At 40.1% G+C, this 23,586-nt stretch overlaps 1 protein-coding gene across 1 annotated transcript in view; it reads left to right on the forward strand.

The window, feature by feature from the left end:
• sall4 (spalt-like transcription factor 4) overlaps window positions 1-21,700 on the forward strand; it is a 44,432-nt gene extending 22,732 nt beyond the window's left edge. The window contains exons 2-4 of the mRNA XM_060836000.1: window positions 7,518-10,139; window positions 18,644-18,957; window positions 20,822-21,700. Coding sequence (XP_060691983.1) covers window positions 7,518-10,139; window positions 18,644-18,957; window positions 20,822-21,265 — 3,380 coding nt within the window. The 3' untranslated portion in view covers window positions 21,266-21,700. The remainder of the gene's footprint in view (window positions 1-7,517; window positions 10,140-18,643; window positions 18,958-20,821) is intronic.
• Window positions 21,701-23,586: the final 1,886 nt, after the last annotated feature.

Here is a 23,586-nt window from a genome sequence, read left to right on the forward strand (position 1 = left end):
TGTTCATCAGGTGGTATTTGTAGAAAAGAAAGGTGAAGAAATAACTTAGAAGGTCTATAGGCATTTCACATTGCAAGAGAATAAAATACCTTAACCATTAAATGTCTGGGCATTTATTTGGTGTTACTGACGGTACCTTCAGGCATTTCCTAACAGAATTAACTGGCAGTAATTAAACAGATCTGTTTGTTGTTTTAATTTTTAAGTTTCTTCCATTTTAAAAGCATGTTGTCTTCCGTTCACGTTAAATTCCAGACAAGTGGTTAACAGTTGTAAACACAAACAGCATCCCTTGTAAAACTCAACTTGTAGAATGGCTTTCAAGGTTAAGCATTTAAGAATTTGTTACCACTTTGTAACAATCCAAATTTAACTTGAACCTGCTAACTTTAATTTTGTTTCTGATATCTGATTCACTTCATTTTATAGCATGTATCCTGGTGCAGTGTTTTATGGATGCTTGTGAAAGAAAGCTTGTCCAATAGGTGCCGCTTCAATTGGGATTATAGTTTTTCCAGTACTTAGCTTTGTGGGTAAGTTAATAGATGATGCAGTGCTGAGCAGAGCTTCAAGAAGGATCTTATCTGCGTAAAGTTAGTTGATCGTGACCGCGTGATATTGGTGTTACAAGTTGAGAGACCATTAGTGACCTGTTGCTGGACAGCAAAAGTGTCTATTTCACAGAATCCCTACAGTGTGGAATAGGCCATTGGGCCCAACAAGTCCATGCTGACCCTCCGAAGCTTAACCCATCCAGACCCATTCCCTATACTATTACTCCATGTTATAAAGGGATTCTGAGTAATCTAAGATGGAGGACGGGAAACATTTCTGGCTGTAAGAGCTGCTCCTTTCTTTTTGAGGTATTTTAGGTGCTGGAGGTGATTTCCTTGAATTCCAGGAGCAGCAATTACTGTTTATATGCTGTTGCATTGTTTTGGAACTTTGGAAAAAAAGTCAAAACAACAGCAGTTTAAAAGGGAGCAGAGCAGACAAAGGAAGCACATGGTGAGGACAGTGCAGGAGAGAGAGAGAGAACCTGCACAGTTACCGCATTTGCTGTTTGAATTCATGTATTGCTGGACATCGGAGTTCATCTGGGAAAACTAACAAACGGTGACATTCACAACTAATCTTGGAGGAACTGTTGGGTGAAGGTCACAGCACAGAATCAGATAAGTTAATTGTCCAAGAGAGAGGCTGCAGTAGTGAGTATAGTGGATTCTTTCTTGATTATATGTTTTTGGAGATAAGTCTCTTGATTAAACTTTAAATTAATAGCTATGGCTTATATTTTACCTGGGGCACTGTTTGTAGAGGAATACGACGGAGTTATTTTCTGGGTCTGTAGATTATGAAGGAGCAAAAATGGCCTTTGCACAGATATGTACTTGTCAGATGTGGGAGTTTAAAGAGAGTTTAAGGGTTACTGTGGATTATATCTGCCATAAATGCTGTTGGATGCTAATCTTATCAGATCGAGTGGATTGGTTGGAGAGACAGACAGAAGCAATGAGGAATTTGCAACAGCAACAGTATGTGATGGATGGCAGTTATAGGAAGGGGGGAAAATCTCAGATATAGTCACATAGATGGGTTAACTCCAGGAAGGGTGAGAGGTTGGCACCTAGGGCAGGAATCTTTTGTGGATATACCCACTTCAAACAGGTATGTTGTTTTGGAAAATGTAGGGGATAATGGATTCTCAGGGGAAAGTAGCACGACAGCCAAGTTTCTGGTATTGAGACTGGCTCTAAAGCAGTGAGGGGTATGTCGGCTTCCAAGAGATTAATTCTGTTAGGGGATTCTGTAGTCAGAGGTACAGACAGACGTTTCTGTGGCCAGCAGAGAAAAAGCAGAATGGTGTGTTGTTTCCCTGGTGCCAGGATCAAGGATGTCTCCGAGAGGGTGCAGCAGGAAGTCATTGCCAACATTGGTACCAACGACATTGGAAGGGAAAAGGTTGAGATTCTGAAGGGAAATTAGAGAGTCAGGCAGAAATTTAAAAAGGAGGTCCTCAAGGGTAGTAATATCTGGATTACTCCCAGTGCTTTGAGCTAGTGAGGGCAGGAATAGGAGGATAGAGCAGATGAATGCATGGCTGAGGAGCTGGTGTATGGGAGAAGGTTTCACATTTTTGTTTCATTGGAATCTCTTTTGGGATAGGAGTGACCTGTACAAGAAGGACTGATTGCACCTAAATTGGATGGGGACTAGTATACTGGCAGGGAAATTTGCTAGAATTGCTTGGGAGGATTTAAACTAGTAAGGTGGGGGGTGGGTGGGACCCAGGGAGATAGTGAGGAAAGAGATCGATCCGAGACTGGTACAGCTGAGAACAGAAGCAAGTCAAACAGTCAGGGACAAGGTAGGACTAATAAATTAAACTGCATTTATTTCAATGCAAGGGGCCTAACAGGGAAGGCAGATGAACTCAGGGCATGGTTAGGAACATGGGACTGGGATATCATAGCAATTATGGAAGCATGGCTAAGGGATGGGCAGGACTGGCAGCTTAATGTTCCAGGATACAAATGCTACAGGAAGGATAGAAAGAGAGAGAGGGAGAGGGGAGAGAGCGAGAGAGAAGGGGGAGTGGCCTTTTTGATAAGGAATAGCATTACAGCTATGCTGAGGTGGGGATATTCACAGAAATACATCCAGGGAAGTTATTTGAGTGGAGCTGAGAAATAAGAAGGGGATGATGGCCTTATTGGGATTGTATTATAGACCCCGCAATAGTCAGAGGGAAATTGAGAAACAAACTTGTAAGGCGATCTCCGCTATCTGTAAGAATAATAAGGTGGTTATGGTAGGGGATTTTAACTTTCCAAACATCGACTGGGACTGCCATAGTGTTAAAGGTGTAGATGGAGAAGAATTTTAGTGTGTACAAGACCATTTTCTGATTCATTATGTGGATGTACCTACTAGAGAAGGTGCAAAACTTGACCTACTCTTGGAAAATAAGGCAGGGCAGGTGATTGAGGTGTCAGTGGGGGAGCACTTTGGGGCCAGCAACCATAATTCTATTTGTTTTAAAATAGTGGTGGAAAAGGATAGACCAGATCTAAAAGTTGAAGTTCTAAATTGGAGAAAGGCCAATTTTGACGGTATTAGGTAAGAACTTTCAAAAGATGATTGGAGGCAGATGTTCACAGGTAAAGGGACAGCTGGAAAATGCGAAGTTCAGAAATGCGATAACAAGAATCCAGAGAAAGTATACTGCTGTCAGGGTGAAAGGGAAGGCTGGTAGGTATAGGGAATGCTAGATGACTAAAGAAATTGAGGGTTTGGTTAAGAAAAAGAAGGAAGCATATGTCCAGTATAGACCGGATAGATCGAGTGAATCCTTAGAAGAGTATAAAGAAAGTAGGAGTATATTTAAGAGGGAAATCAGGAGGGCAAAAAGGGGACATGAGATAGCTTTAGCAAATAGAATTAAGGAGAATCCAAAGGGTTTTTACAAATATATTAAGGACAAAAGGGTAACTAGGGAGAGAATAGGGCCCCTCCAAAATCAGCAAGGCGGCCTTTGTGTGGAGCCACAGAAAATGGGGGAGATATTAAACGAATATTTTGCATCAGTATTTACTGTGGAAAAGGATATGGAAGATATAGATGGTAGGGAAATAGATGGTGACATCTTGCAAAATGTCCAGATTAGAGGATGAAGTGCTGGATGTCTTGAAATGGTTAAAACTGGATAAATCCCCAAGACCTGATCAGATGTAGCCAAGAGCTCTGTGGGAAGGTAGAGAAGTGATTGCTGGGCCTTATGCTGAGATATTTGTATTATCGATAATCACAAGTGAGGTGCCGGAAGACTGGAGGTTGGCTAATTTGGTGCTACTGTTTAAGAAAGGCAGTAAAGACCAGCCAGGGAAGTATAGACCAGTGAGCCTGACCTCGGTGGTGGGCAAGTTGTTGGAGGAAATCCTGAGGGACAGGATGTACGTGTATTTGGAAAGGCAAGGACTGATTAGGGATAGTCAACATGGCTTTGTGCGTGGGAGATCATGTCTCACAAACTTGATTGAGGTGTTTGAAGAAGTAACAAAGAAGACTGATGAGGGCAGAGCAGTAGATGTGATCTATATGGACTTCAGTAAGGCGTTCAACAAGGTTCCCCATGGGAGACTGATTAGCAAGGTTAGATCTCATGGAATACAGGGAGAACTAGCCATTTGAATACAGAACTGGCTTGAAGATAGAAGACAGAGGGTGGTGGAGGGTTGTTTTTTAGACTGGAGGCCTGTGACCAATGGAATGCCACAAGGATTGGTTCTGGGTCCTCTACGTTTTGTCATTTACATAAATGATTTGGATGCAAGCATAAGAGGTACAATTAGTAAATTTGCAGATGACACCAAAATTGGAGGTATAGTGGACAGCGAAGAGGGTTACCTCTGATCTCAGATTAAAACAGGATCTGGACCAGATGGGCCAATGGCTGAGAAGTGGCAGATGGCGTTTAATTTCGATAAATGCAAGGTGCTGCATTTTAGGAAAGCATATCTAAGCAGGACTTAATGGTAAGGTCCTAGGCAGTGTTGCTGAATAAAGAGATGTTGGAGTGCAGGTTCATAGCTCCTTGAAAGTGGAGTCGCAGGTAGATAGGATAGTGAAGAAGGTGTTTGGTTTGCTTTCCTTTATTGGTCAGAGTATTGAGTACAGGAGTTGGGAGGTCATTGTGCGTTGTACAGGGCATTGGTTAGGCCACTGTTGGAATATTGTGTGCAATTCTGGTCTCCTTCCTATCAGAAAGATGTTGTGAAACTTGAAAGGGTTCAGAAAAGATTTACATGGATCTTGTCAGGGATCGAGGATCTGAGCTCCAGGGAGAGGCTGAACAGATTGGGGCTGTTTTCTCTGGAACATCGGAGGCAGAGGGGTGACCTTAGAGGTATACAAAATTATGAGGGACATGGATAGGAGAAATAGACAAAGTCTTTTTCCCTGGCGTCAAGGAGTCCAGAACTAGAGGGCTTAGGTTTAGGGTGAGAGGGGAAATATATAAAAGAGCCCGAAGAGGCAACGTTTTCACACAGAGGGTGGTACATGTATGGAATGAGCTGCCAGACGATGTGGTGGAGGCTGGTACAATTGCAGCATTTTAAGAGGCATTTGGATGGGTATATAAATAGGAAGGGTTTGGAGAGAGATGGGCCGCGTGCTGGCAGATGGGACTAGATTGGGTTGGGATATCTGGTTGGCATGGTCGGGTTGAACCGAACGGTCTGTTTCCATGCCGTACATCTCTATGACTCTATTTACCCCTGCCTAATGTACTTAACTTACAACTCCTTGAACACTAAGGGCAATTCACCTAAATCTGCACATCTTTGTGTTGTGGGAGAAAACTGGAGCACCCAGAGGAAATCCATGCAGACACTGAGAATGTGCAAACTCCACACAGACAGTCATCTAAAGCTAGAATCAAACCCGTGATATTGTTCCATGGCACTGGGAGGCAGCCGTGCTAACCACTGAACCACCGTGCCACCCATTATCTATCACCTTTTGCCGTTTAACCACTTCCTAGTCTCCACTCCGCTCTTTTTGAGTCATTATGTTTCTTTTTTTTTACGTGTTTCTCATTGTCTTGATTTTCGCGTTGTTTTGAAATCAAGTGGAAATAATTAATTTTCAATTTATATGTCTGACTTATCTCCAAATATTGTGGGTTTATTACCTCTTCTTTTCAATTCAAGATTTATCTTTCAAACACTTTTTTTCTTTGTATTCCACAGAATTTCAGGATGCTAGAAGCAGCTAGCTATTTCTGTGAAACAGAATTCAGTACTAAATCAGACATGCCACTGTGCATTTTGTGCAGCTATACTTGCTGTGAGCACTTGCTTATCATGTATTGTGACTACAGGGCAAACTAGCTGTCTGTGCCCTTGCAGTGGCTGTCATCATTGCCAGCAATGCATCAGTGAGGTGCCTGCATCAAAGAATAAGAGCAATAAAATTAGTGTTGTCAGATGAATGCAAATCCTAGGTTAGTGATTTGCTCAGTGCCCTACACAATGCTGGTGTGTACACCTCACTACCTCCCTCCAACTTTGCAATGCGCTACCTTGTTGCATATTGTCTCTGGAAGCAAGGCAGTGAGTGAGGGAGAGGCAGTAGAGTACCCAGATAAGAGGTGACCATGATACTGAACAGGGGAGACAATTGAGGATGCCAAGTGGAGTGGGAAAGTGGAATGCTGATCAGAGTTGCAAGCCCAGTTTGTAAGTTTGCTCACTGAGGTGGAGGGTTTGTTTCCCAATGTTTTGTCACCATGCTAGGTAGCATCATTTGAGTCTCCAGTGAAACGCTGGTGTTATGTCCTGCTTTCTATTTATGTGTCTTGGTTTCTTAAGATGGGTGATGTCGTTTCCAGATCTTTTTCTCGGAGGATGGTAGATGGTGTCCAAATCCATCTGCTCATTGATGGAGATCCAGTTAGAATGCCAGGCCTCCAGGAAGACCCACAAATAGAAAGCAGGACATAATACCAGCCCTTCACCGGCGGCTCACTGATGCTACCTAGCATGGTAATGAAACATCTGAAAACAAATTTTCCACCTCAGTGAGCAAACTTACAATCTGAACCTTAACCTAAGCTACAAATCTTTTCAAAAATCATAGTTGCAAGCTGCATGAGATTTGTACCACAAGTGCACATATAGGTAGAGTTGCTGTCAATGTCTGACAGGAGGCAGCAGTACAGACAACCTCTGACATAGTGGTGATAGGGGATTCTTGTAAAGTTTGTATTGATTGCTTTTTTGGTGAATTCTTGCAAAACCATTTTGGCTTTATTTACAGGATTTAGGAGATTGAAACTAATTAATTGACAATATGATTACCTTTTTAATGAATTTTAGTTGCCTTTTGCTTTTATTAACTGACCAATGTTAAATTTAACTAGTAGGGGACCCAGAAGAAATGTGGGAATTAGATTGAGCATTGGGAAGGGAAATAGGTTTTGAACCTGACTGTTAAAAATGATCAATAAGGATTGGTTCCAGTGTGTTTTTCTTTTCCCCTTTCTGGCTGTTTAACCATAAAACGTGTGGGGGTCTTGATCAGAGATATTGGTGCCTCCAAAGATTTCACTGGAGATAAATGAATATCTATTTGTCGTGAGCGAGGGAACTGGTCTTTCGAGAAGAGATGATGCCACTTTGACTGTGGAACTTGGATCATGGGGTTAAAACAGCTCAAAAATCCTATCATTGCCTAGAAATAAGTGACTAATGTGATAGTTTGCCCCTTCAACTTATGCTGGAGTTGATATATTTAGACAATGTTAAGCAAAAAAAACCCTTTTCTGTTCATTAAGTTGACAGTCAATTTAATGCTTTATACCGATTTGTGATATAACTGGTATGTTAACGATTTTCTTACCCGGGGTGACTTTAAATGGGCAAATTCCTTGCCATTGTTGATTCGTTGTGAAAGTGAATATCTACCATACTTTTTAGACAATGTAGTTACTGTGCTTTTCTGATCTCTCTCAGGTTCTGAAGAATGTCAGGATGATGGAGATGGGGAAGTAAGCGCAAAGAAATGCAGGACTGAGGAAACAAACATCTGTAGGAAATGTTGTGCTGAATTCTTTGATCTCTCCAAGTTCCTTGAGCACAGGAAAAATTGCACTAAAAACCCACCAGTTTTGATTATGAATGAAGGTGAGAGGGAAATGTCTCCAAAAGACAGCCCGGAATCTTGTCCAGATAACTTTGCAAATGGCCAACTGAATGATCAATCAAAAACTAATGATAGCCCTGAAGAAAAGGCACATGAACAGAGTGAAACTGCTGAAATGACCGTTGATATTGTAGAATCTCAAAAATCATCATGTGCCTCAAGTGCTGCCACCAGTTTACATCCAGCCTCTGAAATGAGCTATGTGTCCCAATCTAAAATACCAAACACTAACGTCACACTGGAGACTATTCAGAACACTAAAGTGGCAGTGACTCAACACATTTCAGACAGTGTGCCTACCAGCAATTCAAATGCAACTGGAAACGTCAATGTCATTCCTATCTTGCTTGAGCAATTGGTCTGTTTGCAGCAGCAACAACTCCAACAGATTCAGTTAACTGAGCAAATCCGCATCCAAGTGGCAATGATGGCCCCTCATTCTCTGCATCCTTCCATCGTTGCAGCTGCAGACCCCCTTAAAGCACTAGGGGCTCACCTGTCACAACAGCTTTCTGCTGCTGCTGCTTTAATTGGGCAGAAAGTTGGTAGCCAGACCTTTACTATGGATGGTTTTAAACCAGTACAGCTACCTCATTCGTCTGTTGGTACAACTCATTTTAATAAAGGTTTACACCACTCTGAGTCAGGGTCTCTTCAAACGGCTAGTGCTTTAGCTACATTAACCTCGAAACCTGATTCCATTTCTTGCTCTGAAAACTCCACCAGACTTAAACATGGCAACCTCGCAAGCCAAGCTGCCAGATTTCCAAACCCATTGCTACCTCAGTCTCCAAATCCAGCAACTATCCACAACCCACTGATTGGACTATCTGCAGCTTCGGCTGCACGAAATCAGAAAGGCAAGCCTCCAAATGTTGCAGTGTTTGAAACCAAGTCCAGTTCAGAAGAGTCCTTTTTCAAACACAAGTGCAAGTTTTGTGGCAAAGTATTTGGAAATGACAGTGCCCTGCAGATTCACATCCGTTCCCACACTGGTGAAAGACCTTACAAATGCAACATCTGTGGCAATCGTTTTACAACCAAAGGCAATCTGAAGGTCCATTTCCAGCGGCACAAGGAGAAGTACCCCCATATCCGAATGAATCCATATCCCGTTCCAGAACATCTGGACAATGTTCCAACTAGCAGTGGAATTCCCTATGGCATGTCAATACCTGTTGACAATTCGGCTAACTGGGTGGACACCAAGCCTGTCTTGCAAACATTGTCCAATTCAGTTGGAATGAAGTTGTCATCTAGTTTTGAGGATACTTCAGAAAAGGTACCTGTGAGTGAGTTTCTGCAAAGGCGATCTCCAGCAGTGAGTGAAACTGCTTCGATGTCTTCAAATGTCAGCAACTATGAATCTAACCTAGAAATAAAACCTACAAATGAAAATGGCAGTGCACCTACTTTGGCTACATCCATTATGCCAGAAACCTCAAAACCCAAATTATCTTTTAGTAACATTCTTGATAGTAGCCAAGCATCTGAGACATTCAAACTCCAACAGCTGGTAGAGAATATAGACAAAACATCCACTGACCCAAACGAATGTGCTGTATGTCATCGTATACTAAGTTGCCAAAGTTCACTCAAAATGCATTATCGTACTCATACTGGTGAAAGACCATTCAAATGTAAAGTTTGTGGCAGAGCATTTTCCACAAAAGGCAACCTGAAGACTCACTATGGGGTACATCGAGCAAAACCACCACTACGAGTGCAGCATTCATGTCCTATATGCCACAAGAGATTCACCAATGCTGTTGTTCTTCAGCAGCACATTAGAATGCACATGGGAGGTCAGATCCCAAACACGCCTTTACCGGAGGGCTATTATGATGGTTCTGATCCAGAGCCAGCATTGGCTGATGAAAATGCTGAACTTGACAGCAGTTTTACTGATGAAAACATGGATGAATCTGAGTTAGAAGGGGACAAAGGTACAAAGGTGCCTACAGTTGAGTATTCAAAACCAGTTTTGCCTTACAGTGACTTGCCAGCCAACTCTCCTTTGTTAGTATTCTCAAATATAGCTGCTTTAGAGAGTCAGATGAAAATGATTAATTCCGGTGTGAACTTACAACGTCAGAGCAGTTTGAAATCTGGTGAGAATTGCTCCCCAGAAAATGAAGGTGTGACTAATGATTCTCCAGCAGTTGGGGATCAAGAATATCCGAATAATCAGAGTCCAAGTGCTTCAGAATCTGCATTGTTCCAAGCTTCATCTCCTGTGAATAGCTTTAATGGTAGTCATCTGTCAAAGTCGCCAGGATTTCCAATGCCTTGTGAAAGTTCAGAAACAAAAACTGAGCCTGTTGAGACATCTGAGCTACCAAATGATGGTGCATTAGATTTAACATCTGCCAATATTCATCGCAAAATTAAGGAAGAAGTGCCTAGTATACCTTTTACTAACGGGGATTGCAGTAAGTATGCAAAAACATTAATAGTGTAAACATTTATAAATAGCTCCAGTCTGTTGTCTGAGTCTGTAGTTGAAATTTCATAAATCCAGTTAAGTGTCTATCTTGAAATAAGAATACTCCTTCGAATAAATCCTGCTAATAGTTAATTAGAACTTTTCTGTATTTGAAATTTAAAGAAAAGAATAATTGTATAGATAATTGATTCTTAAATGTGCTCTTATCCTTTTCTCTTAATTGTTTTAAACCATGATGAATCCCTGGGTGGAATTTCCCCTCCCTGGAGGAGAAAAGATTGGGCAAGTTTACTGTGGAGAGAACACCGGTCCCTTTTTCTTGCCATCTCCCCTTTTTAGTTCTGGATAAGAAGGTCCATTGGGAAAGTTTTGACCTATCTACCAGTTAAAGACTCATAAATGGTCAATTAACCGTCACATGAAGGCTTCTATTTTGTTGTAACCCTGCATAATGGAGACATGAGTTGGGGTCTGGCAGGTAAGCGGTTGCTGCTGAAAGCCATCCACTTCCCTTGCCTCTGATTTCTTTTCTTTCCCTCAGTCATGCTTTCATCTTCTCACTATTGGATTACCTGAAGAATGGACCTGAACTGGTCTTTGGCTGGCACCTACTTAGACGCTGGGACTTCTTATAAGAGTAAGATACTCACCCGAAGCTCACTAGGCAGCTCATAGCAAGCAGATTTGGTCTGATTTTAGAGTTTGCTGTTAAAGGTAGCAAGGTAGTCAATACCTAGACTGCAGTTTTTAGACTGTTGAGATGACAATATTTCAGTTACATTAAACAGTTATTTGATTACGCTATTGGAGTAAAACAGCACGTGATTGCTTTACTCAGTGTTTTTTAGATTTTGTTTTAGTGCAGTAGTGGAAAGGAATGATAATGATCTTCACTTTGTGTTTCTCCTTCAGTTTTTTGTGCACTGATTTGAAATTGAGGCGTTGTGGGCAGCATTCATGGGACTGTTTTCTTTTGTGTCCGCTACTAAGCCTGCACTCATCTGCAAGGTTTCCTGGATGATAATGAACATGAGCCTGATGCCTCCTTTGGAGATGTCCTATCATCTCCAGTATCCCAAAGGTTTTGGAACCAGTTGTAGCATTCCTATTACTGGGCAAGCAAAGATCAATGAACTGTGGCATCCGAGTTTAAACCTGAGAAATAGCACACTCCATTATTAACTGCACTTAACTTTTTTTTGTCAGCTTTAGCAGTAGTAGAAAGATGTGTGTATTTTGGCTTTGTACTTTAAAGTTTGCCTGACTAAATCTTATTAAAATTTTGAAAAGTATAACCCAAAGTCTGAAGATTTGATTGCTGGTGCATATTGAGTTAACTTTATATCAGCTGGGAGGCTAGGGATGCCACCGCTGACTTCAGCTCCCTTAGTTGAATCGAATTTAGCCAATGCTCCTTTTTCTTGTCAGCCCAACTGGCAAGTCATATATTTTGATGTCTCGTGGAACAATCTGAAATGTCTTTCTGTAGTTGAATACTTTTTTGATGCTTATTAGATTAGATTCCCCACAGTGTGGAAACGGCCCTTCGGCCCAACAAGTTCACACTGACTCTCCAAAGAGCAACCCACCCAGACATTTCTACTACATTCCCCTACATTTACCCCTTCACCTAACACTACAGGCAATTTAGCATGGCCAATTCATCTAACCTGCGCATTTTTGGACTGTGGGAGGAAACTGGAGCACCCGGAGGAAACCCACGCAGACACGAGGAGAATGTGTGGAGTTTGCACAATCAGTTGCCTGAGGCGGGAATTGAACCCGGGTCTCTGGCGCTGTGAGGCAGCAGTGGTCACTTGAGCTGCTGTTTTTATGTTGCTAATTTATTTTGCGCACAATGTGATCAGTGATTGACTGAGCCACTGTCAAGGACAATGTCAGTGGCTTAGTCATTGTACATCCTTTAGTCTGTTCCATTCCTTCCTTTTGCCATTTTTAACTTCTTGTTTCTTCAGTTTTTATATTTTAGATACTGTATGGATTATATTCTTACCACTGTTTTGGCGTGATTTAATCTGTCTTCTAACCCTTAGCACACTAAAAATTCTGCTAGTATCTTCCTTCTGGAAATGATTTAAATACCTGCCCTCTAGTTTCCAATTCACTAATCGGGGAAACCATCTTGATGTCTTTTTGTACTTTTTAAAAAAAATACTTTTTTCCTAATCAACTTAATATAGGTAGAGTCAGCTCTTATTCTTTTTAATACTAATCTCAAAGAATAACTTATCACTTTAGCATCCTTTCCATTGCCTTGACCTCCTGCTTCCAAAATGTAAACTCATTTCCAACAAAACTTTTGGTGGATTGTAATCGGAGCTAGATTAGGATTGCTGAACAGATTTTTCACAGAATCTAATTTGAAACGATTGTAGCTATGTAGAATAAGAAAATGTGCATGGGTTTTCAACTGAGTATGTAAATCAACTATTGTGGCTTTGGTGCCTTATCCAAAACATTGGATATCTGTGATACAGATATTACTATTTGTGGTGGCTCAATACTCTGATATACAACTCTGGTCTGGGGATCAGCTATCACCAATCTGCATGTGATGTGCTCAGGTAGAGTTTACTTTTTGACCACAAGCATCACTCCATCTAAGCAATAGAACACTTTCTTTTCTTATGGACAAACTACAACATAGGCCAAATAAATACTGGTTCACAAAACTGGGGTTGTTACAGAATTATGTAAAATGGATACAGTCAGCTACAAGCATTTCAATTTAGTTCACAACTCCCTCTTAGAATCTGCTCATTTCTTCCAAGCTGGTGTATCCTAAGCATTATGGCACTACTTTTGCAGAACTTTTTTGCTGCTTTGATCACGTTTTTAACTGTTGCAAATTTCAACTTTGCTCACAATAATCTGGAGCACTCTGATACTGACTAAAATCTGAAGATCAGAACAGTATTATTGCATGTGTAATATGATCTTGCGCAGACCATATATGTGCCTTGACTTCAAAATAGCTGAAACATATTCTCTAGTTATGTGAAACTGATGGTATATGAAAGAAGCCAGTTTGTTTACCAATGTATGAATGATTAGGATATGGGTTACAAATGAGCTGTATCTATTTTCTTCCAATTGATAACTGTGCACCTTGTTCCTATTATTATTATTAAAGGTCTGAACTCACTTGTAAATTAGTTAACCTTCCAGCCCATCACAAAGAAAGTTCATGATTCATTGCTTGGCCTGGAGTGGTTTTTAAAATCTCTCCAATTCGTGGGGTGATGGTGTAATGGCAATGTTGCTGGACCAGTAATCTTGAGGCTAATGTCCTGAGGTCATGGGTTCAAAACTGACTAAGAAAGCTGTTGGAACATATGACTAAATGAGAATTATAGCATCATCGAGATCTACACCATGGAAACAGACCCTTCGGTCCAACTTGTTCATGCCAAACAGACATCCTAAATAAACCTAGTCTCCTTTGCCAACATTTTTGCCCATATCCTGCCTCTTACTCATATATCCATCCAGATGCCTTTTTAAATTTTGTAATTGTACCAGCTCCACCACTTCTGGCAGCTCATTTCATGAAAATGTGGCCCTTTTGGCTCCCTTCTTTTAAACTCTTCCCCGCCCTCCCACCTTAAACCTATACACTCTGGTTTTGGACTCCCCCACTCTGGGGTAAAAGACCTTGTCTATTTATCTTGCCCATGTCCCTTGTGATTTTATTGATTTATAAGGTCAGCCCTCAGCTTCAGACACTCCAGGGAAAACCATTCCAGTCTATTCAGCCTCTCCCTAAAGCTCAAAGCCTCCAACCCTGGCAACATCCTTTGCAAATCTTTTCTGAACCCTTTCAAGTTTCACAACATCCTGTAGCAGGGACACTAACCTCAGTCATGTGACCGTGAAGCTGGTTTTCATGATAATCGCAATCTTCCCTGTAAGGGGTAAATTGGGACATTTGCTGTGTACAATAGGTCTGGCATAGCCTAGATATGACTCCATATTCTGTAAATGGGACTAGATTAATTTGGGATATTTAGTTGGCATGGTTTCTGTGCTGTACTGCTCTGCGCCTCTGAATCTAAGAATGGTAGGCCATTCAGCCCCTTGAGCGTGTTCCACAATTCAGTGAGGTCATGGCTGATCTGTGGCCTAAATCCATATACCTGCCTTTAGCCCTTTTAAAAACTCTTTCTTAAATTTAAATTGGAGATTTTTTTTATTAACAATTGATTTAACATTGGCTGCCATCTTGTGGAATAGAGTTCCACCCTTTGTGTGTAGAAGTGCTTCCGAACATCTGTCTTGAACAGTCTGTTCCTAATTCTCAGATTGTGCCCGCTAGTTCAAGAACCTCCAACTAGTGGAAATAAAAATAAAGTATCCACTGTCTTTTCCTGTTCAGTATCTTGAAGGCTTAAATCACATCATCCCTTTTCAACATTGTAAATTTTAGAGAATTCAAGTCTAATTTTGTAGAATCTCTTCTCAAACTTAACCCCTGAAATCCAGATATCATTCTTCTTAAACCTATGATGTACTCCATCCACGTCTAATATTCCAGTCCTCTAGATATAAAGGATGGCATTCCATGAGCTTTCTTGATTATTCTCTGCACTTGTACATGGCAATTTGAAGACCTTTGCACCTGAACCCCCAAGTCTCACTGGACATCCACTGCATTTACTGTCATGCCATCTAGCAAGTACCCTTTTTTGGGCAGCACAGTGACTTAGTGGTTAGCACTGCTGCCTCACACAGAATCAGGGATCCAGATTTGATTCCAGTCTCTGACAACTGTATGTATGGAGTCTGCACATTCTCCCTGTGACTGGGTGGGTTTCCTCCGGGTACTCTGCTTTCCTTCCATAGTCCAGAGATGTGCAGATTAGATGGATTGGCCATGCTAGGTCCCCATGGTGTCCAGGGATGTGCAGGCTAAGTGGATTAGCATGGAAAATGTCAGGGTTACAAAGATCGGATGGAGGTGGGTGTGGGTAGGATGCTGTTCGGAGGTTGGAGTGGACTCATTGGGCTGAATAGCCTGCTTCTACGTTTTAGGGATTCCAGGTTTTCAGTCCAAAATGGATAACCTCAACTTTTTTTTATTGATCTCTATCTGCTCCATTTTACCCATTCACCTAGTCATTTCTCATCAAATTTGGAAGTATGTCTTTCTATAGCATTATACAAGCTGTTGCTAAATAACATGAATAGGGTAGTATGGTGACTCAGTGGTTAGCACTGCTGCCTCACAGCGCCAGGCACTGGGGTTCAGTTCTAGCCACGGGTGCCTGCCTGTGTGGAGTTTGCACATTCTCTCCGTGTCTGCAGAGTTTCCTCCAGTTGCCTCGCACAGTCCAAAGATATGCAGGCTGTGTGGATTAGTTATGGGGAATACAGGGTGATGGGTGGGGGGAGGGGTTCTTTGTTCTTTGGAGAGTCGGTGTGGACTTGATGAACCAAATGTTCTGCTTTCACACTGTATGGATTCTATGAATTTGAATAATTGAGGCCCTAGCACAGATTCTTGTGGGACACCACTAGTCACATCCTGCATATAGGAGTATTTACCCTTTTATCCCTATTTTCTGCTGCCTGCCATTCAGTTTCCCAACCATGTCAGTAATTTGCCCTCAGTTGTGTGGGCTTCCACATTAGTTAATGTTGTCTCCTGTGAAGGAATTTATTGGCTTCCAGAAGGCATTTGGTATAAACAACATCCAAAGACATTCCCCATCCATTTCCTCCGTCACTACATCAAAAGTTTAAATAAGGTTTGTCAGATGTAACCTACCTGTCATGAATTGTAAGCTGCCTTTCCCTGCCTAACTGAAAACTTTGGATGTGTTCAGTTACCCTATCTTTGATTTTTAGACTGCAAAAATTTATCCAGCACATATGTTGGGTAAACTCGTCTGTAATTCCCTAGTTTTTCTCTTCCCCCTTTTTTAAAAAAAATGGAGTGATGTGCAATTTTCCAATCCAGAGGGGCAATTCCTGAGTCTAGGAAACTCCGAAAGATTATAGTTGGCAGCTACAATATGCTCCCCTATTTCCTTTTAACATCTTCTGATGGAAACATTCAGGTCTTGGGCATTTGTCATTCTTTTTTGTATCATTAGTTTCCTCAGTATTGATGTTTTTAATTGCTTTCCTTTTATTCAGTCCCTGTCCCTGACTGACTATTAATTTCCTCAGGACCTCTAACAAGCTATCCTCCCTTTTTTTACTGTAAGTACTTCGGCAAAATAATTATCCAACATGTCTGCTATTTTCCTGTAGTCACTGACGAGATCTCCACTTTGGTCTTTGGTGGGCCAACATTGCTTCCCCGACTACCTGCTTTCCCTTGATGTGACTGTAAAATTTCCTATTGATTTTGATGTCTCTGGCAAGTTTCCTTCCATAATCCTTGTTTAGTCCCGACAAGCTGCTCTGTAGCCATTTGCTGGTTTTTGTATCTACCCCATTTTGTCAAGATCTGTGCTTGCTTTCTGCATTTTGTAACCCCTTTTTTTTTAATCTTTTTTTTTGTGTGTTTCTGTGAAATGCAACCCCCACACACCCATCCCCTCCCCGGTAACAAACTCGTTCTGTATTGTGTTAAATGTTTCTTTAAGCATACTCCGCTCTTGTTCAGTTCACACAATATGCTTAACTCTTAACTGACCTCTGTAATGGCCGAAGGGATGGGGAACACATGCTTGCTCATAATTCCCACAGAAGAAAATCTGAACAGTTAAGATTTTTCAGTGTTTTACTTGCTGTGAATGGTATGCTAATCTAATGAGCTGTTTTAGAAGTGGAATTTTTGCTGTAAATTTGAGCTGCCTCTTGCATGTAATTTGAAAACTTATTCCATCATAATAACATCAAATACTCAAGACCCACCTTTTTAATCAACTCCATTGTCCCAAAACAAATATACTGTTATTTAGTTCATTTGTAACCTATGGTGGCTGGTCTGTGTATTTCTGTACTTTTAAAATTGCATCTAAGTAGCTTGTACATATATATTTTGGGGCTGAAATCCTATGTAAGGTGAATCTAATTTGATAGCATTATGGTAATCGAAATTACCTGAAAACCCTTCCATCACTTTCAGGTGTCCATTTCAAAATATTATTCTCCATCTTTATATTCGTCCAAGTCCTAGTTATTTGAAAATTGCAGACTGAATAATAAAAGTTAATATAGCACACAACGTATTTTAAATGCTCTGATCAGCTCAATAGAATATGTAATAAAAGACTGGAGTTATCGCTTGGTCGTTTAGCTGTATAATAACTTAATTAAATCTCTACTAAGAACAATCCAAAAATCTGTATAGTACAAAAGCAGAAATTGCTGGAGAAACTCTAGTCTGGTACCATCTGTGGAGAGAAAGCCACAGTTCAGGTCCAGTTCCAACTTTAATTGATTTCCCCAACCCCTATGAGGTTCGGATACAACTTTTTGGGTGTCCCTTGTTTGCTTTTATTTTAGAAACCTGTTCTCCGGTTAGTCAGCAGAAACATTGTAATCCACTTGCACTGGCAATTTCTTTTGACTAGTGCTTGTTGGTCTCTTTATGAAAGGACTCTTATTGTATGAATTATATTCATCTTGCACTCAATGTTTTTGATTCTATTTACTGGTGACAAGCTTGGGGCAATGAGTGTGAGTGTGTTTTAAAAGGGAGGTGAAAGATAGATGACTAATTTCAATCCACTAAGGAAAGGGTCAGTTTTACTTGTGGAATGATGACTAATTCCTGCTAATCTATTTATTTTACCTACTTAAAAATATGCAATGCCCCGATCACTGCAAACTGCTAATGCTTTTAAGAGCCTTTATTCTACAGAAATGAATAGTAAAAAGTGATTGCTCTGTTTGTGTTGTTTGCCCATTCATCATTTCACACAAGAGTGCTGTCTGTAGGTAGTTTTAGGACCAATTTTTGTTTTGAAGTAGAACTTCAGCTTTCTCATTTTTTATTTTCTCACGTAACTGAGTGGAAATTGGCAATGTAAATGAGCATTTATGGAGAGGCAAACATTTTTCTTAACATTTAGTTCATGAATATGCCCATTTTCATACATTTTCCTTCTTAAAAGACCATTTTATTAAAGTACCACGGGCTATTTTAGGAAGATTCAGTTTTGAGGGCGGGACATTGGGGGTCGAGTTCCTATATATTGAGCAATGTATTCAATCCTCACCAATTTCACAGATGATTGTGCAAGTGATCTATCTATTGTTTACAATATATTTCAACAGACTTTTGTCTGGACAGGTTACAAGTGTAGAAGGAATGAATGAACGGATTTATATTTGTGCTTCTGGTTGCCGAAACTTGGCTGCTTTTGCTCCTTTTCGTTTGAAGAGCTAGTTATAAAATACCAGTATTTAGAGCTGAGATCTTGAAGTCTGGCATGGCAAATAAGTAAGGGATCCACCATGTATAATTTACAACCCTATTAGACTAAACAGTGAAAAACCGTTGTATGTTTTTAGGTGCTGTTCAAGTTCCTGCAGGTTCCTTTATCAGGGCTCCTCCTTGTCTGATTAAAGTGGAAGTAAGCGACCATGGAGAACGACCAGCAGGAACCACTGCACAGTTTCTTGCCCCGTCAGCTGTGGCTCCAATCATGCCACCTATTTTGGCACCTCCACCCCGTCGTACACCTAAGCAACACAACTGCCCTACTTGTGGAAAGAGCTTCTCCTCAGCAAGTGCTCTGCAGATTCACGAACGCACGCACACTGGTGAAAAGCCATTTGCATGCACCATCTGTGGAAGAGCTTTTACAACGAAAGGAAATCTCAAGGTAACTTGTTCAGATTGAGAGAAAAATGCTACAGTAAATATTAAATTGGAAGTAATGGCCCAGATTTTGGCAGTCAGTGGAGAAGGAGCAACTCCTGCTCTTCTTCTCCCTGATAGGTGTCCACAAAGTACATCCAGTGTAAATTTGCATTAGTCCAGCGCAGTGCCTTCCGCATGGATAGAGTAGATTCTCTGAGCAGAATGAAAAAAGAGCCAGACTTCTTAACGACACCGATTTGAAGAATTGTGAAGCACTTTAAATATCAAGCAGATTTCAATAATGTCCGAAAAACAAAATACAAACTTTATGAAAGAAAGATGAGATTAAAAGTGATGAGGTAGAAAAGATTTTAAAATCCTTGATTTTTAACCGATTGAAGCAATACATGTAAAAGTAGACTTTCTGGTCTAGAGGGGATGTTTGGCAATAACTATCACTTATTATATGCCATCTGAATAAACATACTCTTGAATGCATCACTCTAACTTGCTTCTGGGAATCTAGGTGGCAAGGGCCCAATTTTTATTCTGTGATTTCAATGCTGTGTTATTGCAAGGGCTGTTGCAGTGCACCCTGTGGAGGGGCAGGATATCTCTGAAAGTAAATTCTGATTCAGGAATGTATATGTGTATTGCAGAGGTTGGTGTCAGATTTTCTGATTGTAATAGTCAGCACTGTAGATCTTGCTGTTATTATTGCAAAATCCAGGCCACTATTTACAACAGTAGTTGGTACACGTGGGGCTAGTTTGCATTATGCTGAAACAACACTTTCATTAAAAATCTGGGCAGATTTTTACACCAGTATTTCAGTGCATAAAATGCACAGCCTTTATATATGAAACTGGAAAGTTTGGATATAAAAGGCATGGGTTTGATCTCTGGTTTGTGCTAAAATAAATAATCTCCAATGTGTTTTTGGCAGAGGCCCTAGAGTTTGATTCGGTGCTTAAAGGGAGAGAATTTTTTCAAAGTTTTTGTTCCTTATTGATCTCCAATGTTTGAAAGTGCCTATGTGGATGTTGAGAAAGGAGTTGTAGGTCAGCCAAGCTCTACAGACATGAAAGTTTCACCAAAGCCAACTTCTGTTGATAATGAGATTCTGTTCTTTGCAAAGTTTTTTTTTCTGACCTGTTCATCCCCTTCTCCATAGTCCTTTGCTTCACTTTGTTTGGACATAATTCAGAAAGTTTTGTTCTCTCTTGTTAATATAGACTTCATCCTGTATCTCTCACACACTAATTGCATTGAATGTTATTATGCTGAGGTCACCTTTAGTAATTTTGGTTCAAATGTATTAGTCCACGATTTTGGTTGTAATAGAAAGTAAACACAGAAAACTACTGTTTCTACCCACTCAAAGTCTGATAGTACTACTCATTTGAAGTGGCCTAAAAGCAACTGCATTTCATTATTGATCACAAAGCCCTCAGATTACAGTGAGTTTGCCATTCTTTTTTAAGCTTATTCATATACTTGTGTATATGAATCCTTTTGACAAAAACATCTCAGATCTTTATTTGTCTTCACCTACTCCGATCCTTGGCTATGCTTTACCCCTTCTCTCCCTACCCAGCCCCCTGTGGCTCCAAAAAGCCTTTTCAGTGAGTCAAGGGTGTAGTGATTATTGTTGATTTATAGTACACTAACTGATGTAGTTAATATGGAAATTGATCAGTATATATGATTATTGGGAAGGGAGGTGAAAGAAGAATGTTGTAGTCCATAGGAAACTCTTAAGATGTATTTTAGCTTCAGTTAATTCTGACTAGGTAATGCTTGATGCTAAGATTTTGAAGTTGGGTTGCACAACCAGATCAGGTTAACGGTAAACAACTAAGGTGTATTTTATTTTTGTTTTGCAGGTCCATGTTGGAACGCACATGTGGAATAATTCAGCCAGGCGTGGAAGACGTCTTTCGCTGGATAGCCCTATGATACTGATTGGAAATGATCCAAAGAAGATTTCAGAAATGCTCCCGAAGGAGCTGATGGCTCCTACAACAAACATTGAACCAACCATCTGGAACCAATATACCACTGTACTTACAAATGGCTTAGCTTTGAAATCAAATGAGATCTCAGTGATTCAAAATGGTGGTATTCCTATCACAGTTTGTATGGCAAGTGGTTCTGTTGTGAGCACCAGCACTACAGTTTCCAAAGTGGATGCACCCCAGTCTGGCATTGGTCCAGCAATCACTGAAGAAGAGAAACCTAGTTCTGAAAGTGTTGCTTTGCCTCCCGTCCCCCATTTTGTGGAAGAAGGCAAAATAGCTGTTAGTTTAAAGAAAAATGACATTCTGTAGCATCTGTTCAGAGTAGAGTAAATTTTAGTCTTTAGCTTTTATGACAAGCAACCACAGACCTCAATATGTGCTATTTTTCATAATCCCCAAAAATGTAAAATAGATTTTTTTTTACTTGTAGCTGTCTCTAACAAAACTGCTTGGTACCTCCTGAATTTATGTTATGAGTACAATCATTGCTTTGCAAATTTATTGTATAAAACTCTGGGATTTATCTAAAGAATAAAGTAATAAAGCGGGTCTTGCAAAGTGAAGCGTTTACAATATTAACTTGAGTTTACAATATTTGAAGTGTACAGCTCTTTCTCATGAATTTTTACTACAGAATCCTTATGAAAATCCAAAGATTGAAATAAATTCTGTTATTAGGGCTAGTTTTGAAATAATGAGTAGAAATTGAAATGAATCATTTCCATAAACTACTATATAGAGATTTGTCTTTGAGAATGTGTGTAATTGTATTTACTGTTTATACATTAAAACCATTTATGCGGGTAATTGTTCTAGAATGTCACTTGGTGCCATCTGTTTAGATTTCTAATGACAATTGTTGCTTTAAAGAAGTCTTGAATGAACTCTTGTTTTAAGTGAAACCCCAGAAAAAAGGCAAATTTACAGAACTACTTTTTCAGCTAAATTAGTTAATTTTACTTGGGATTAAATTCAAGCACGCTCTTGTTCAGGCAGCATGTGCTCTGCCATTTATGGAACCAAATCAAAAAAAAAGTTGGGTGGGGGTTTAGAAGAACAACTTAGCTGACTTTCTTTTCAGCACAAGTAGTAATTACAGGACAACAATGGGCGTCATTGCTTCTGGGTAGAAGCGACAAATAAAACCAGTCCTGAGTCTTGATCACCATCCGATTTATACCTGCTGGAAAGAGTGGGCGAGGACAATGCTGGTGTCAGCTATAAAGCTTTCCAGACAAGTAGTGTTAGCTACCATGTAAAGTGGCTACTTGGATAAAGTACAGAGGGCAGCCAGTATCAACAGAATCCTAATCCAGACCAAATTGGTGCCTTTTTAAAAAGGGACAAATTTGGTTTAGAAGATCAGAATGGATTGCGGAAGGAGGAAAGAAGGAAGGAGATGCAACCTTTTTTTATAAATCCAGATATTTTCGACCATCTTCACAATTGTGACAGCTTGAATTCTGGAGAATGCAGGAGCCACCCAATTTTGAAAGAATGGTGTGACGTTTTGTTTAAACAAATCATTATTTTTAAAGTCAGTTGGAGAATCCAAAAGGTCAGACAGTTAACTGGGGTGTTTCGACTTTCTTATAAAACAAGAGTGCATTCTTGATGAATTAAAACATTGCCTACTTTGGTTAGTTTTAACCAAGTAGCATGTTTTGATTTGTGGATGGTACACCATTTATGCTTTAGCCAAAGGAGACCCACGTGTAGCATATGAGGAAAGTGGGGAGGGTGGGCCCCAGAACTTGAAGAAATTTTGTTAACTACCTCACTTTCTAATTTTAGTTTTTGTTTTTTGTTTTGGTCATACCGGTTATTTTTGTAGAATATGACTTTTGTTTTGTAAAATGAACTGGCTTGAAGTAGATACCTTGTGCAGTTGCTTAATGGTTACATCAGTAAATGGACCAAGCTTTGTTGACAGGGAATTGAGAGCATTACATGAACAGCTTTCTATATTTAAAAAAAAAGACATTTCTGCGTGCTATAGTTTAACACTGAATGTACAACTGGAGTGCTGAGAGAATGGACATTTGCCTCTTGCTTTGCAGATGGAATACTTTGGGACTTAGTAGCCAGAGTAAAACTTCAATGCCAACATTTGGAAGAGTAAGCTACCGTGTCAATGCAGTGTTTTCTTTTGAAGTTCTGAAATGACTGCTTCACTTTTTTTACCTTTGATTTCAGTTTACCACAAAAATGATTCTCATGGTGCTTTCATATGTAAATGAACTGACAAGGGTAACTGAATCTGCAGAATCTATATGGTTTACATGAAAAATGGATATTTGTTACATTGTTTCCTTGAAAATGCTGTCTTCTCATGAATGTTTTAGTGGCTCTCTAGTACATCTACTGAATGTAAACTTTGATTTTTCTTTCTGGCATATGGGAATAAATGCAGGATAGCATTATCACAGTTTTATGGTTATCCTTGTTATTCATATACAAAACCAATTACAAATTTCGATGAGAACATTCAAACCACTAATTGATACTTATTTTCATTATGGCTTGATAGTAGAAAGTTCCAAGTTTGATTCCTTACATTGGCTGAGCTCAAAGGACAGTTGGGTGGACAACAGTTTGCTTCAGTGCCCCTGGTAAAATGAAGAGACAAA

Source organism: Hemiscyllium ocellatum, chromosome 15, assembly GCF_020745735.1.
Source record: "Hemiscyllium ocellatum isolate sHemOce1 chromosome 15, sHemOce1.pat.X.cur, whole genome shotgun sequence".
In the NCBI taxonomy this organism is placed as follows: Eukaryota; Metazoa; Chordata; class Chondrichthyes; order Orectolobiformes; family Hemiscylliidae; genus Hemiscyllium; species Hemiscyllium ocellatum.